Consider the following 12,124-nt stretch of genomic DNA (forward strand, 5'->3'; position numbering starts at 1 on the left):
TGGTTTTTTAGAATATAATAAGTTTTAGGTTTACATTATTTGTTTTAATATTAAAATTATCACTTTTCAATTTCACATTTATTTATTGAAAGAAAAAACAATTAATTTCATTAAATTATTGGTAGAAATACCAATTAAGTAGCATAAAAATTCACCCACATGCAATACTTTGAATAATTAATTTGATAAATGAATAACTTGGTCTATGTCTATCGTTTGACCTAATTTTATTATCTTTCACTCAATTATTGAACAATTAAATTAAAATAAAATTTAAAAAATTGGAATGAAAGAGACGGCCACTAGAGGAACTAATGTAGAAGCGTTCATAGGACCTAATAACGTGACCAATTTAGACTGCCTCACTCAAATCATGAAAGTTCGACTGTGTTAGATCTTTTTCGAGTTGGGTTAGGTTGAATTTTTGAAAAATTTGGGTTGTGGGTTAACAATTTTTTGGTCGGGTCAACCCGAAAATAGAGTTACAATCCTACCCTATTTTTAAAATTATTATGAATATTAAGAATATTTGACATTTGTAACCGATGTTAGTGATGTGTTGTAACTTACAAATATTTTTAAATTTTATAAGATTTTAGTTATTAACATAACATGTAGCGTATACCTATAGAATTTTTTAAAATAATAATAATAATAAATAAATAAAACAATACGATAACTGAACCCAATCAGGGAGGGTTGGAGTGCGAACTCTATTCGAGTTGTTTGGGTCACCAACCCAACCAACCCAACTCAATACGGGTTGCTCGGGTCAAGTACCCAACCAACTGAAATAGATTTCTCCATCTCAATCCAACCCATATACACCCCTAAAACAAAGTATCGAGAGGATCGAGAACATAGAAAAAACAGTATTATAATGCAAACAAACACAATCCCACCACGAGTAAAAGTGAGAAAAACCTACGATACAATCATTGAAACGACAACATCTACATCAACACAAAGTCATTTTAAAACGAAACGAAAAGAGAATCCACACGAACTTAGATCATTGAAACGACAACATCTACATCAACACAAAGTCATTTTAAAACGAAACGAAAAGAGAATCCACACGAACTTAGATCATTGAAACGACAACATCTACATCAACACAAAGTCATTTTAAAACGAAACGAAAAGAGAATCCACACGAACTTAGATCGAACATCTACATCAACACAAAGTCATTTTAAAACGAAACGAAAAGAGAATCCACACGAACTTAGATCATTGAAACGACAACATCTACATCAACACAAAGTCATTTTAAAACGAAAATCCACACGAACTTAGATCATTGAAACGACAACATCTACATCAACACAAAGTCATTTTAAAACGAAACGAAAAGAGAATCCACACGAACTTAGATCATTGAAACGACAACATCTACATCAACACAAAGTCATTTTAAAACGAAACGAAAAGAGAATCCACACGAACTTAGATCGAAAAGACGGGTAACGACAGAAAATGAGAATCAAAACCTGAAAAGAGAGGGCAAAAGGAAGCCTATCAGATGTAGATATGGAGGTGGAGGACGAGGGTGAAGAGGCAGAAGAGGGCGAAGAAGATGAGGGAGTGAAGAAAAATGGAGGTGGCGCTGGTTTCAAAATTTCCGAACTCAATGAACTTTTCAGCGCCATGGACTTGAACCACGAGCCCTGGAGATAGCAGAATGAACAGAACCACGGCTACCACCACCGGACCCCAATCCGCCATTTTTGCTTCTTGTCCTCTGCTTTCTCTCCCCCTTCTTTTTATTTGGCCCCATCTACAAAACATGACAAAATCTTCCATTTTTTAAAATTATTTTTATTGTTTAAAAGACCGAGCACGACTTGAAATGACTTTACTTTTCGGGTCGGTTTTTTAATTACGATTCTAGTCAACTAGCTGGTCTTGTTTGGCGACCGAGTGACTGGTAAGTAGTGATATTTATCGAGTGGAAGATAAAGAAACACTTGAAAACGAAAGATTTGTGAAAGTATTTAGAGAATTGTATTATTGGAATATGAAATATGCGTATGGTTTGGTTTATTGGACGTGTTTATAGGGCTAAATACGTAAAACTAATGGGTTTAACGACCCGAGTAAAACTTTCTTTATAATTAGTACATTTAGAATGAAGACTTTTTAGCTACTATACGAACGGTATAATAAGCTTCATTATATAGCAAGAATGTTGGGTCTTGAAGTGAATGGACCGTGAGATATCAAATTAGTTGTAGAAGGGAACAAAACATTTTTATAAAAGTGTGAAAACTTATTTTAGGAAACGGGTTTTAAAAATCTCGAGAGGAAGCCCGAAAGTAAAAGCCCGTTACAAAACATTAGTAGAACGTTTAAAAAATACCCATAAATTTTGAAAAGTAAATTTAATACTTTTTTAACTTTTAGTAAAAAAAAAATTCTAATTTTTTTTTTACCATTAATATCTTTAAAATCTACGCTAAATATATATATTTTTGAATTTTTTTTAGAAAATTAAAAAGATATTTTAAATAAATTATTAATTATCGGAATGTTTAAATATATATATATATATGAAATATAAGAGTATTTTTTATGATTTAATCTTTCATTAAATTGTAATTTTTTTATATTTAAGGTTAATAATTAAAAAAGGCATCAATGTAATTATATGCCGATAATAAATATTTTAACTTATTTAAAAAAATATGAATATTTATTTTTTTAGTTTAAATATATATTTTGTAATTTTTTTTTTCTTTTTATAATATTTCCCTAAAATTAGAAGCTTCCTATTTGGGTCGCGCTTTGATATTTTAAATTTGATGGCCGGCAGGAAAAGGCAAAACGCGACTGTATCATCAGAGCATCAACCACCAACCCCCATTACTATAAGTGTGGCTCAAATTCAGCCATTTGTGCTCTGCTCCCTCACGTCCGACGACTTCTCTTCCCTCCGGCGACCTCATTCCTCCGCTCCTCATCCGCGCACACACAGCAAAAATGGCTTCTCAAGTTCCTCGAATCAAGCTCGGATCTCAAGGCCTCGAAGTGTCCGCACAGGGCCTCGGCTGCATGGGCATGTCCGCCTTCTACGGGCCCCCCAAGCCTGACTCCGACATGATCGCTTTAATCCACCATGTCATCGACCGCGGCATCACTCACTTCGATACTTCCGACATCTATGGCCCATTCACCAACGAAATCCTCGTCGGAAAGGCTCTCAAGGGCGGCGTCAGAGATAAGGTTGAATTGGCCACCAAATTCGGTGTTAATCTTTCTGATGGCAAGAGGGAGATACGCGGAGATCCGGCCTATGTGAGAGCCGCTTGCGAGGCCAGTTTGAAGCGCCTCGATGTCAATTGCATCGATCTCTATTACCAGCATCGGATTGATACGAGGGTTCCGATTGAAGTCACGGTTTGTTGCTTCTTCCTTCTACTCTGTTGCTTCTATGTTGTTTGGATTTGTATGATGAATCGTGTTGGTGTGAGTGGAGTATAACGAGTTCCTTTGGATTTGAATTGATTTTGCTCGCTTTCTATTATATACTGCGTTTTGGCATATTTGTCAGTAGGGATTGGGACCTAATGTTAGGTGAAAGTACTTTGACTTCTATGCCTTGATTTGGAAATGAAACCCCACATTTTGCCCTAAATTTCTGTCTCGAATTTGAAGGAGATCAAACACTCCTTCCCATTTCCAGAGAACATTAATTGATAATGGACAAAGCCTCTGATCTTTCAAAAGCCTTCTCTTTCTTCCCAACCAATGTCTAGTTGCAAAGAGATCGTAGGGTTTTCCTTTCCAACGTTTTCAATTTAATTTCTTGAATCATTACAATATCCGGACATTGCTTCTTGATAACACGTCCAATTGATTTTCATTTATTTACGAGCAAACTGTGAGGAAGGATGTTCTTTTCACATTCATCTCTACTGCACATCAAGCAGCTGATACACCGAACAGCGCAATGTGGAACTGAATTTCTTATATCAATGTCCCAACTCACGTCATCATCTGGTTATTCATTTGAGGGGCTTTACTCTAACTAAGCTGTTCTAGTTAGTTCTGGTTAGATAAGTTTTAAACAACGTAAGTGTGAGATCCCACATTGGTTGGAGAGGGGAACTAAACATTTCTTACAAGGGTGTGGAAACCTCTCCCTAGCAGACACATTTTAAAACTTGAGGGGAACCTCGGAGGGGAAAGCCCAAAGAGGATAATATCTACTAAGGTGGACTTGGGCTGTTACATTAAGTGAGCTGTTAACTGTACTGAAGAGCATAAATTTGTGTACACCTCATTACTTTTATGTTTGAATGTGTAACAATTTTTACAAGTTGAGGAAGTTTTCAGTCTTTCAACTTCTCATGATGACGTTTTCCCCCTTTTGTCTATGGAAAGATTGGAGAACTTAAGAAATTGGTGGAAGAAGGTAAACTGAAATACATAGGTCTATCTGAGGCTTCAGCTTCCACAATCAGAAGAGCACATGCTGTTCATCCAATAACAGCTGTGCAGCTTGAGTGGTCTTTGTGGTCAAGAGATGTAGAGGAAGAGATCATTCCTACTTGCAGGTTAGGATTTATTAATGCCAGTATCCATCTTTGTTAGATTGATTGTTGACCCCAATATTATTCTTTCAATTGTCGAAGGGAACTTGGCATTGGAATTGTGGCATACAGCCCTCTTGGACGAGGCTTCTTCTCATCTGGGCCCAAGCTTGTTGAAGGTCTCCAAAATGATGATTTCCGGAAGGTTTGCATCTAAATAGTAAACTGACTTTCATTTTATTTGAACGAATTTTAGGATCGTTTATGCAATATAAGTTAAGATATATAATTTTAAAGATGATCAAACTATTACATCAAGTTTTAATGGTTTGTCACTTGAATTCTCGGTAGATATTGATTTCTAAAGTCTTTCTATTTTGTTGGTTCCCTTTTCACCTTACATCGAATGCTGAAGCTTAAATGTCAGGAACGTGCTCTTCTGGTTAACTTCCAAGCTCAAGTTACTGAGATTCTGTTTCAATTGTCATTATTATTGTTTCTTTTTGCTGTATAGCATTTGCCACGGTTCCAAGGCGAAAATCTCGAGCACAATAAAACTGTATTTGAGAAGGTTAGGGCAATAGCAGAAAGAAAAGGGTGCACCTCATCGCAGCTGGCTCTGGCCTGGGTTCACCACCAAGGAAATGATGTGTGTCCAATTCCCGGAACGACTAAGATTGAAAATCTCAACCAGAACATTGGAGCTTTATCCGTTAAACTCACACCTGAAGAACTGGCCGAGCTCGAAGGCCTTGCTTCAGCTGATGCAGTCAAAGGCGATCGATATTCAAGCTCCCTGGCGACATGGAAGGACTCTGAGACACCACCCTTCTCTTCATGGAAAGCCTCTATCTAAGCTGCTTGGCATGGTTTGGGCTTGTCATTGTGTTTTCAGAGTCTGCTGTCTGTGTGTTCTGTTATCGTTTTTCAATAAAAAGAATGTTTACCACCATCTTTTATTCAGCTGAAAGTTGACCAAAACGCCATGATTTGTCAACTGTCACTGGGATGATGGTCTTGTGTGTACTGTACTCGAACATGAGAAATGTTTATGACAATTTAGTTTTAGCTTGGGATTAGTAGAAAGTTTGGTACATTCTTGGGAATCAATCAGAAAATGGTGTGACCTAGTAGGGATGCAAGTCAAACCCACATATTCATCGAAGAACGGTTAAATACTTTTAGATTAAGTTCATACAAGAATCAAAGACAAATTGAGAAAGATACCACCAAGAATCTCTCACAAACAAGCAATAGAACACCAGAAAAGTTGAACCAAAGGCATCATAACATCAAAACATCAGGAACTGATATCATAATTTCCATGTCTGTTTCATGTAAACCCAACCATTTCAAACCTTTTCAAGTTGATATCAGAAAAACCAACGCTAGGATCTTTACCCTCCTCAATCACCTTCCTTACCCTCTTCACTCTCTCAAGAATCCCTTTAACTGCAATATCAAAACCATCCTCAAAACTCTCTAATCTTGATCTGGGGTCTGCATAAATCACCCTAGGAATCATGTTAACCACCTCTTCTCTCATCTCCAAGATTTTCTTGCTTGAAATTCTCTCCAAAACCTCACTAACATTCACCTCTTTTGCTTTGATCTTGTTTGAAGGAATGAAAACAGAGTATCTCTGGTGATCCTTTGGAAAGTACCAATTGTACTGTCCATAAGCAGTCCCTGGGTGAAATAAAACAGGTATACACCCTGCTAAAATGGCATCAAACATTGATCTTCTTGTAAAGGAATCCCCTGGTGGCTGCAAGCAGAAAACAGAGCTCATAAACGTGTTCATTACTGTAGCAGGGTCACTACATTTATTCTCTCCAGAGATGCAGGCTAAAAAGAAGCAGTTCTTTGAAGCTTTGCACTGGTTTATGAGCTCCCCTCTAATGGAGGTTTCTTGTTTTGGCCTTGTTCCTCCGACAAAGGAGAAAAGGAATGGCCTTTTCTGTGTTGTAACCTTCCTCTGCCAGTCTATGATTTGGGAGTCCCTTGAAGGGTGGAAATCAGTGGGATATGGGATTGCTATATCATTGTTCCAATACGCCGTTTCTATTGTCAGCATTGTTGTGTTGTTGAGTTCTGGTAAAAACATGAGTTTTGAGCCCCAATCCGAGTCATTTTCGTCATGTCTTCTATAATCCCAAGCGATTCTTCCTCCAATCAAGAAATGGTCTCTGCCCCACATGGCTTTCCACTCTGGTCTTTGTGATAGCCACTTAGCCAATTCAATTGGCCCTTTGTCCCTTACAGAGATATTGAATCCCCATAGATAAGGTCCAACATCAAGGCCTGCATAGAATGGCACAAAAATTGCTGCTGCTTTAGAGGAATCCTTTGTTAAGCACTTATATTGCTTCATTCTGTGATGAAAAATGACTTCCAAGGAGAATTGGCTGGTGTAAAACCAGCCTCTGTTAGTCAAATCTTGCAGGGAATTGTTCTGAACTTCTGGGCCTAATCCCACGTTATGCCACACAAATCTGCAAACTTCAGACCATTTCATATGAGGTAATTTGCAGTTCTGTACCAAATCTTCATTGAATTTCTTGGGAAGATTATGAATGTAAATGAATTTCCCTTGGCATGATGAGTCCTCTGCTTTGGCTTTTCTGGTTCTTCCTCTGCGATGAACAGCTCTTTTTCTTGATCTTTTGGCTGGATGAGAAATGGAAGAGGAGCTGTTATGAGTTTCTATTGGTTTTTGGTCAATGGAGGAGCTAGGAATCAGAGCTTTAATGGCTTCTTCTGTTGGTTTTTGATCAATGCAGGGGTTGGGTGATGAAGAAATGGACGAGGAATTGGGGAAGTCATTGTTTAAGAAGGTGGCTTCCTTTGTTCTTGATTCGTACAAGGCAGAGTAATCAAAGAAGACAAATAAAGAGCATAAAATGAAGGAGATTAGTGCAACAGAAGAGATTGGATTAGTGCATTTTGGAACTATGATCTTCATTGTTCATCTGTTCTCAATGGAATCGTAACCTACGTACTTACGAGCGCAAGACAACTCTTAAACAAAATCACAACCTCCTTCGAACAAGTTCAGTAAAATAGCTTCGAACTTCAGGAGAAATGGCAGAAAGACAGACGTCATGTAAAGTAACGGAATATCACAAGGTAGAGTAGTAGCAACGATAACTATAGCGATCCTATGATAACGAACGTTGAAGAGGGATCTCTTTTATAGTAAGGAAGGAAGTGAATAGAGCCATACAAGGTAAAATATTTAGGTCCTAAAATGAACATTCTAAACATATCCCTCCAATTATTTCTTCTTTCCTTTTTAGTTCGATTGCTCGACAAACTTCCTTAAAATCGAATCATTATAGATTTAGTATCGATAGTAATATCTTAGAAGTTTCGGTTTTGTTTCGTTTCGATTTTATCATATCTTAAAATATCTACTAGTGTTATACTTTTCGATTCTCATTATTAATTTATTTATTGTTTAGTTCATAATATCTGAGCCCACGGTGGTCGAAAATATGTCTTAACTGTTAATTAACACCGTTAATTATTTTTTAATAAATGATTTATGAGGTTTTGAACTTTATAGTATTTCAATATTGTGGCTGAACAAGATGATTAAGACGAGTATCCGTTTTTTTTTTCCATAGTTAAATTTTGTTCAAATTGATACTAAAATAAAATGAGATATACCATTAAAAAATAAAATATTTTAAATGTTAGATTCCGAACGGATTCTATTTTATTTGGAAATAAATGACCAAAATATAGAGGAATCCTTTTAATTTCGTAATAGTTTATTCTAAAGTCCTTCCGACCATCGGTAAACTGCTTCAATATCGGCACCATTCGTAGAAGAAGACAAAAGTGAACTCTTTTCGTGACTAATAGGTATATTTACTTATTTTCTTAGGATTAGAGATTCAAATCTTCTTACCGAACTTGTTGTACTCCTGAGTATATTATTTATTATCATCAATTAGGGAAACTAAATCTCACCGTCCACTCATCCAAGAATCTATCACAACTGACTATTGAACTCGGGAAAATGTGGCTCTATCTGCCCAATTAAACTTAGAAGGTCGAAGAACGATTCTAACTCGTTTACTCGTATACTAAGCAAGTTAACTATCTTAACATAGGCTCAATAAAACACAATTGAATAGTCAAATGTCAACTTATTTTACTAGCTCATTCATGCTTATCCAAGTCGACCATACAAAGTATGTTTACATAAGAGATCCGAAATGGATACTTACAATGTTCAAGAAGTTTTAGGTCTCATATCTCCTCCTTCCTCCCGCTCAATTTCCTCCAAATTTCTCAGTTAGTTCTTAAACAGCCCATCGTGCAGGCTTCCCGCTGGGCCCGCTATGACAAAAGAGAGAGAAATCCCATCACTCTCCTTCATTTTTTTCGCCCCCATGTCGCTACACGGGAGGGACATGGAGACGTAAAAAAGGGGATCCTATCAACTTGTTCCAACCTAGGATAATAAGTTCATAGACATAGTCTTACTTCAATGTCGAGAAACGAAAGAAGACTTTATTTCAGATGTAGCTCGACTCTTTTTCGGTTTGAAGCACGGTTGTGAACTACAAAACTTTATTTGGTGGCAAAAGATTAAAAAATAATAATAATAATAAGGTCCAAAAAGTCGTTTTTTTTCCCTTTTCTAAATCAGTATATCGTGTCAAAAATTTCTGGAAGGCTGCGGATTGATTTTGCGGTTCATAGCTCTTTCATCATCCGCTCCAAAAGGAAAAACAACGTCTAAGCACATGCTTCGCCTCAGACAAGAGTGGACGGATTGGGATTTTGGGAAGCGTCTTTTCGCCTTTGGCTTCTAGCTCTGTCTTCTGTATGCTTATTGCTTGTCTTTTATATGAATTTTTTTGTATAATTATCATCAGTTTCGTAATTCTTGTTAAATTCAGTGGCTAAGGAGCGATTCATTGCCACATTCAATCTGGAGATTGATTGATTGATTGCCTCATAATTAGAAAATATCTTCCATCCATCGGGAACTCGGAAGAACAATCTCGAGTTAACTCACTTTCTCTATCTCTGCTTCTGTTCTTTCTCGCTTGAAGCAATTAACTATGTTGAGTTGGGAATGCCCGCAGTGATACCAGTGGCACTTCGCTCCTTGGAGGAATAATGGGTTCTATTCGCGCTCCGCATTGTTCTATAACTTCTTCGCATATTCATTTGTGTAATAGGTTCCCATTCCCACGTACTTTGAATTGCCACCACCATCACCAGCTGCAGTGCCGTAAAAACCCTTTTCATTTCACTATTTTTTCCGAACCTGGGTGTCTTTCTTCTTTTTGTAATCATAGCAGGCAGGTCGTCAGTGGGGCTTCCTCTGCTTCTCAAGGAACTATCAGGTTAAGTGGGCTATCATTTGAGGTGTTCTTTTATTGCTTCATCCGATTAATGCGATGATCACGAAATGGTGTTGGTTTTTAACAGGGAAGATGTAGAGCAAAAGATGACTGGGGAACTGGGAAGTGGCGGGAAAGTTCTTCTGAAGGTGAGGTTGGCTCACCAAGTTGAATTTGGGGAGTCTGTGGCAATTCTAGGGTCATCTGAGGAATTGGGCTCTTGGAAGAATTGTGTTCTTCTGAATTGGAGTGAGGATGGATGGGTTTGCGATTTAGAGCTTAGAGGGGATGAGCGAGTCGAGTTCAAGTTAGTCATTGTGGGAAAGGATGGGAGTGTGTTGTGGGAATCTGGAGATAACCGGGTTCTCCAGCTGCCTAAGACAGGGAAATTTAGCTCAGTTTATCAATGGAATCAAACTGGTGAGGCTGTTGAAATGTTGCCTTTGGATGTTGAAGAGGTTAGTGAAGAAGATGAAATATTGCCTTTGGACGTAGAGGAGGTTAGTGAAGGAGATAAAATGTTGGCTTTGGATGTAGAGGAGGTTAGTGAAGAAGATGAAATGTTGGCTTTGGATGTAGAGGAGGTTAGTGGAGGAGATAAGATGTTGGCTTTGAATGTAAAGGAGGTTAGTGAAGGAGATAAGATGTTGCCTTTGGATGTAGAAGAGGTTAGTGAAGGAGATAAAAGGTTGGCTTTGGATGTAGAGGAGGTTAGTGAAGGAGATAAAATGTTGGCTTTGGGTGTCGAGGAGGTTAGTGAAGGAGATAAAATGTTGCCTTTGGGTGTCGAGGAGGTTAGTGGAGGAGATAAAATGTTGCCTTTGGGTGTCGAGGAGGTTAGTGAAGGAGATAAAATGTTGGCTTTGGATGTAGAGGAGGTTAGTGAAGGAGATAAAATGTTGGCTTTGGATGTAGAGGAGGTTAGTGAAGGAGATAAAATGTTGGCTTTGGATGTACAGGAGGTTAGTGAAGGAGATAAAATGTTGGCTTTGGATGTAGAGGAGGTTAGTGAAGGAGATAAAATGTTGGCTTTGGATGTACAGGAGGTTAGTGAAGGAGATAAAATGTTGGCTTTGGATGTAGAGGAGGTTAGTGAAGGAGATAAAATGATGGCTTTGGATGTAGAGGAGGTTAGTGAAGGAGATAAAATGTTGGCTTTGGGTGTCGAGGAGGTTAGTGAAGGAGATAAAATGTTGGCTTTGGGTGTCGAGGAGGTTAGTGGAGATAAAATGTTGGCTTTGGGTGTCGAGGAGGTTAATGAAGGAGATAAAATGTTGGCTTTGGGTGTCGAGGAGGTTAGTGAAGGAGATAAAATGTTGCCTTTGGGTGTCGAGGAGGTTAGTGGAGGAGATAAAATGTTGCCTTTGGGAGTAGAGGTGGTTAGTGAAGGGGATAAAATGTTGCCTATTGATGTAGAGGAGGTTAGTGAAGGAGATAAAATGTTGCTTTTGGGTGTAGAGGTGGTTAGTGAAGGGGATAAAATGTTGCCTATTGATGTAGAGGAGGTTAGTGAAGGAGATAAAATGTTGCCTTTGGATGCAGAGGAGGTTAGTGAAGGAGATAAATTGTTGCCCCTGAAAGCGGAAGAGATTAATGGGGATGGAACGTCTCCTTTGGATGCAAAGGATTTCACTGAAGGAAATGAAACGTTGCCTTCAGATGCAAAGGAGATCACTGAAGGAGATACAACCTTGCCTTCGGATGCACTGTTGATCGCTGAAGAAGATACAACCTTGCCTTTGGATGCAAAGGAGATTAATGAAGGTGAAGAAACTTTGTCTTTTGATTCAAAGGGGACCGAAGAAGGAAATGAAACGTTGCCACTGGATGCAAAAGGGGTCAGTAAAGGAGATGAAATGTTCCCTTTTGATGTGAAGGGGATCAACGAAGGAGATGAAAAGGACAGGGATGTTGAAGCTGGCAATGGGCCTTTGGTAGAAGATGAGGCCAGTTCTTTGGTTGAGCAGTGGAAAGGGAATCTGGTACACCCCAACCGGGAATCTGAGGGGATTTGGGACACTTCTGGTCTTGAGGGGTTAGCTCTACAGTTGGTAGAAGGAGATAAAAATGCCAGGAATTGGAGGAGAAAGGTATTATAACAGACCCGTCTTTTTTTCTTCTTCTTTATTTCGAGTTTGCCTGATAGATGTGTATGTCTGATGATCTTTATACCTTTCTTTAGTCTATCTTGTTTTTTTTTTTTTTTTTTTTTTTTTTTTTTTT

At 38.1% G+C, this 12,124-nt stretch overlaps 3 protein-coding genes across 11 annotated transcripts in view; 2 read left to right on the plus strand and 1 right to left on the minus strand.

Moving 5' to 3' along the window:
- The first annotated feature begins 2,822 nt into the window (after nucleotides 1–2,822).
- On the plus strand, nucleotides 2,823–5,614 carry LOC111479422 (probable aldo-keto reductase 2). Its single transcript, XM_023124083.1, has 4 exons — nucleotides 2,823–3,399; nucleotides 4,387–4,559; nucleotides 4,638–4,740; nucleotides 5,050–5,614. The coding sequence occupies exons 1-4, from the start codon at nucleotides 2,983–2,985 to the stop codon at nucleotides 5,389–5,391; spliced, it is 1,035 nt and encodes a 344-aa protein (XP_022979851.1). The 5' UTR covers nucleotides 2,823–2,982; the 3' UTR covers nucleotides 5,392–5,614.
- Nucleotides 5,615–5,698: 84 nt separating this feature from the next.
- LOC111479237 (probable xyloglucan galactosyltransferase GT14) lies at nucleotides 5,699–7,500 on the minus strand. Its single transcript, XM_023123792.1, has one exon. It carries the CDS (start codon nucleotides 7,498–7,500, stop codon nucleotides 5,869–5,871), a length of 1,632 nt encoding a protein of 543 aa, XP_022979560.1. The 3' UTR covers nucleotides 5,699–5,868.
- A 1,700-nt stretch (nucleotides 7,501–9,200) lies between these two features.
- LOC111479317 (phosphoglucan, water dikinase, chloroplastic-like) overlaps nucleotides 9,201–12,124 on the plus strand; it is a 15,931-nt gene continuing 13,007 nt past the window's right edge. Inside the window, exons 1-3 of one of the 9 annotated variants that reach the window (XM_023123891.1) lie at nucleotides 9,201–9,904; nucleotides 9,990–11,115; nucleotides 11,155–11,991. In XM_023123891.1, the coding sequence (XP_022979659.1) occupies nucleotides 9,675–9,904; nucleotides 9,990–11,115; nucleotides 11,155–11,991 (2,193 nt within the window). In that variant the 5' untranslated portion in view covers nucleotides 9,201–9,674. Of the gene's footprint in view, nucleotides 9,905–9,989; nucleotides 11,992–12,124 lie in introns of all 9 variants that reach the window. The other 8 variants (XM_023123892.1, XM_023123886.1, XM_023123887.1 and 5 more) reach the window with 8 other exon arrangements.

This window comes from Cucurbita maxima, unplaced genomic scaffold, assembly GCF_002738345.1.
Source record: "Cucurbita maxima cultivar Rimu unplaced genomic scaffold, Cmax_1.0 Cma_Scf00005, whole genome shotgun sequence".
NCBI lineage: Eukaryota > Viridiplantae > Streptophyta > Magnoliopsida > Cucurbitales > Cucurbitaceae > Cucurbita > Cucurbita maxima.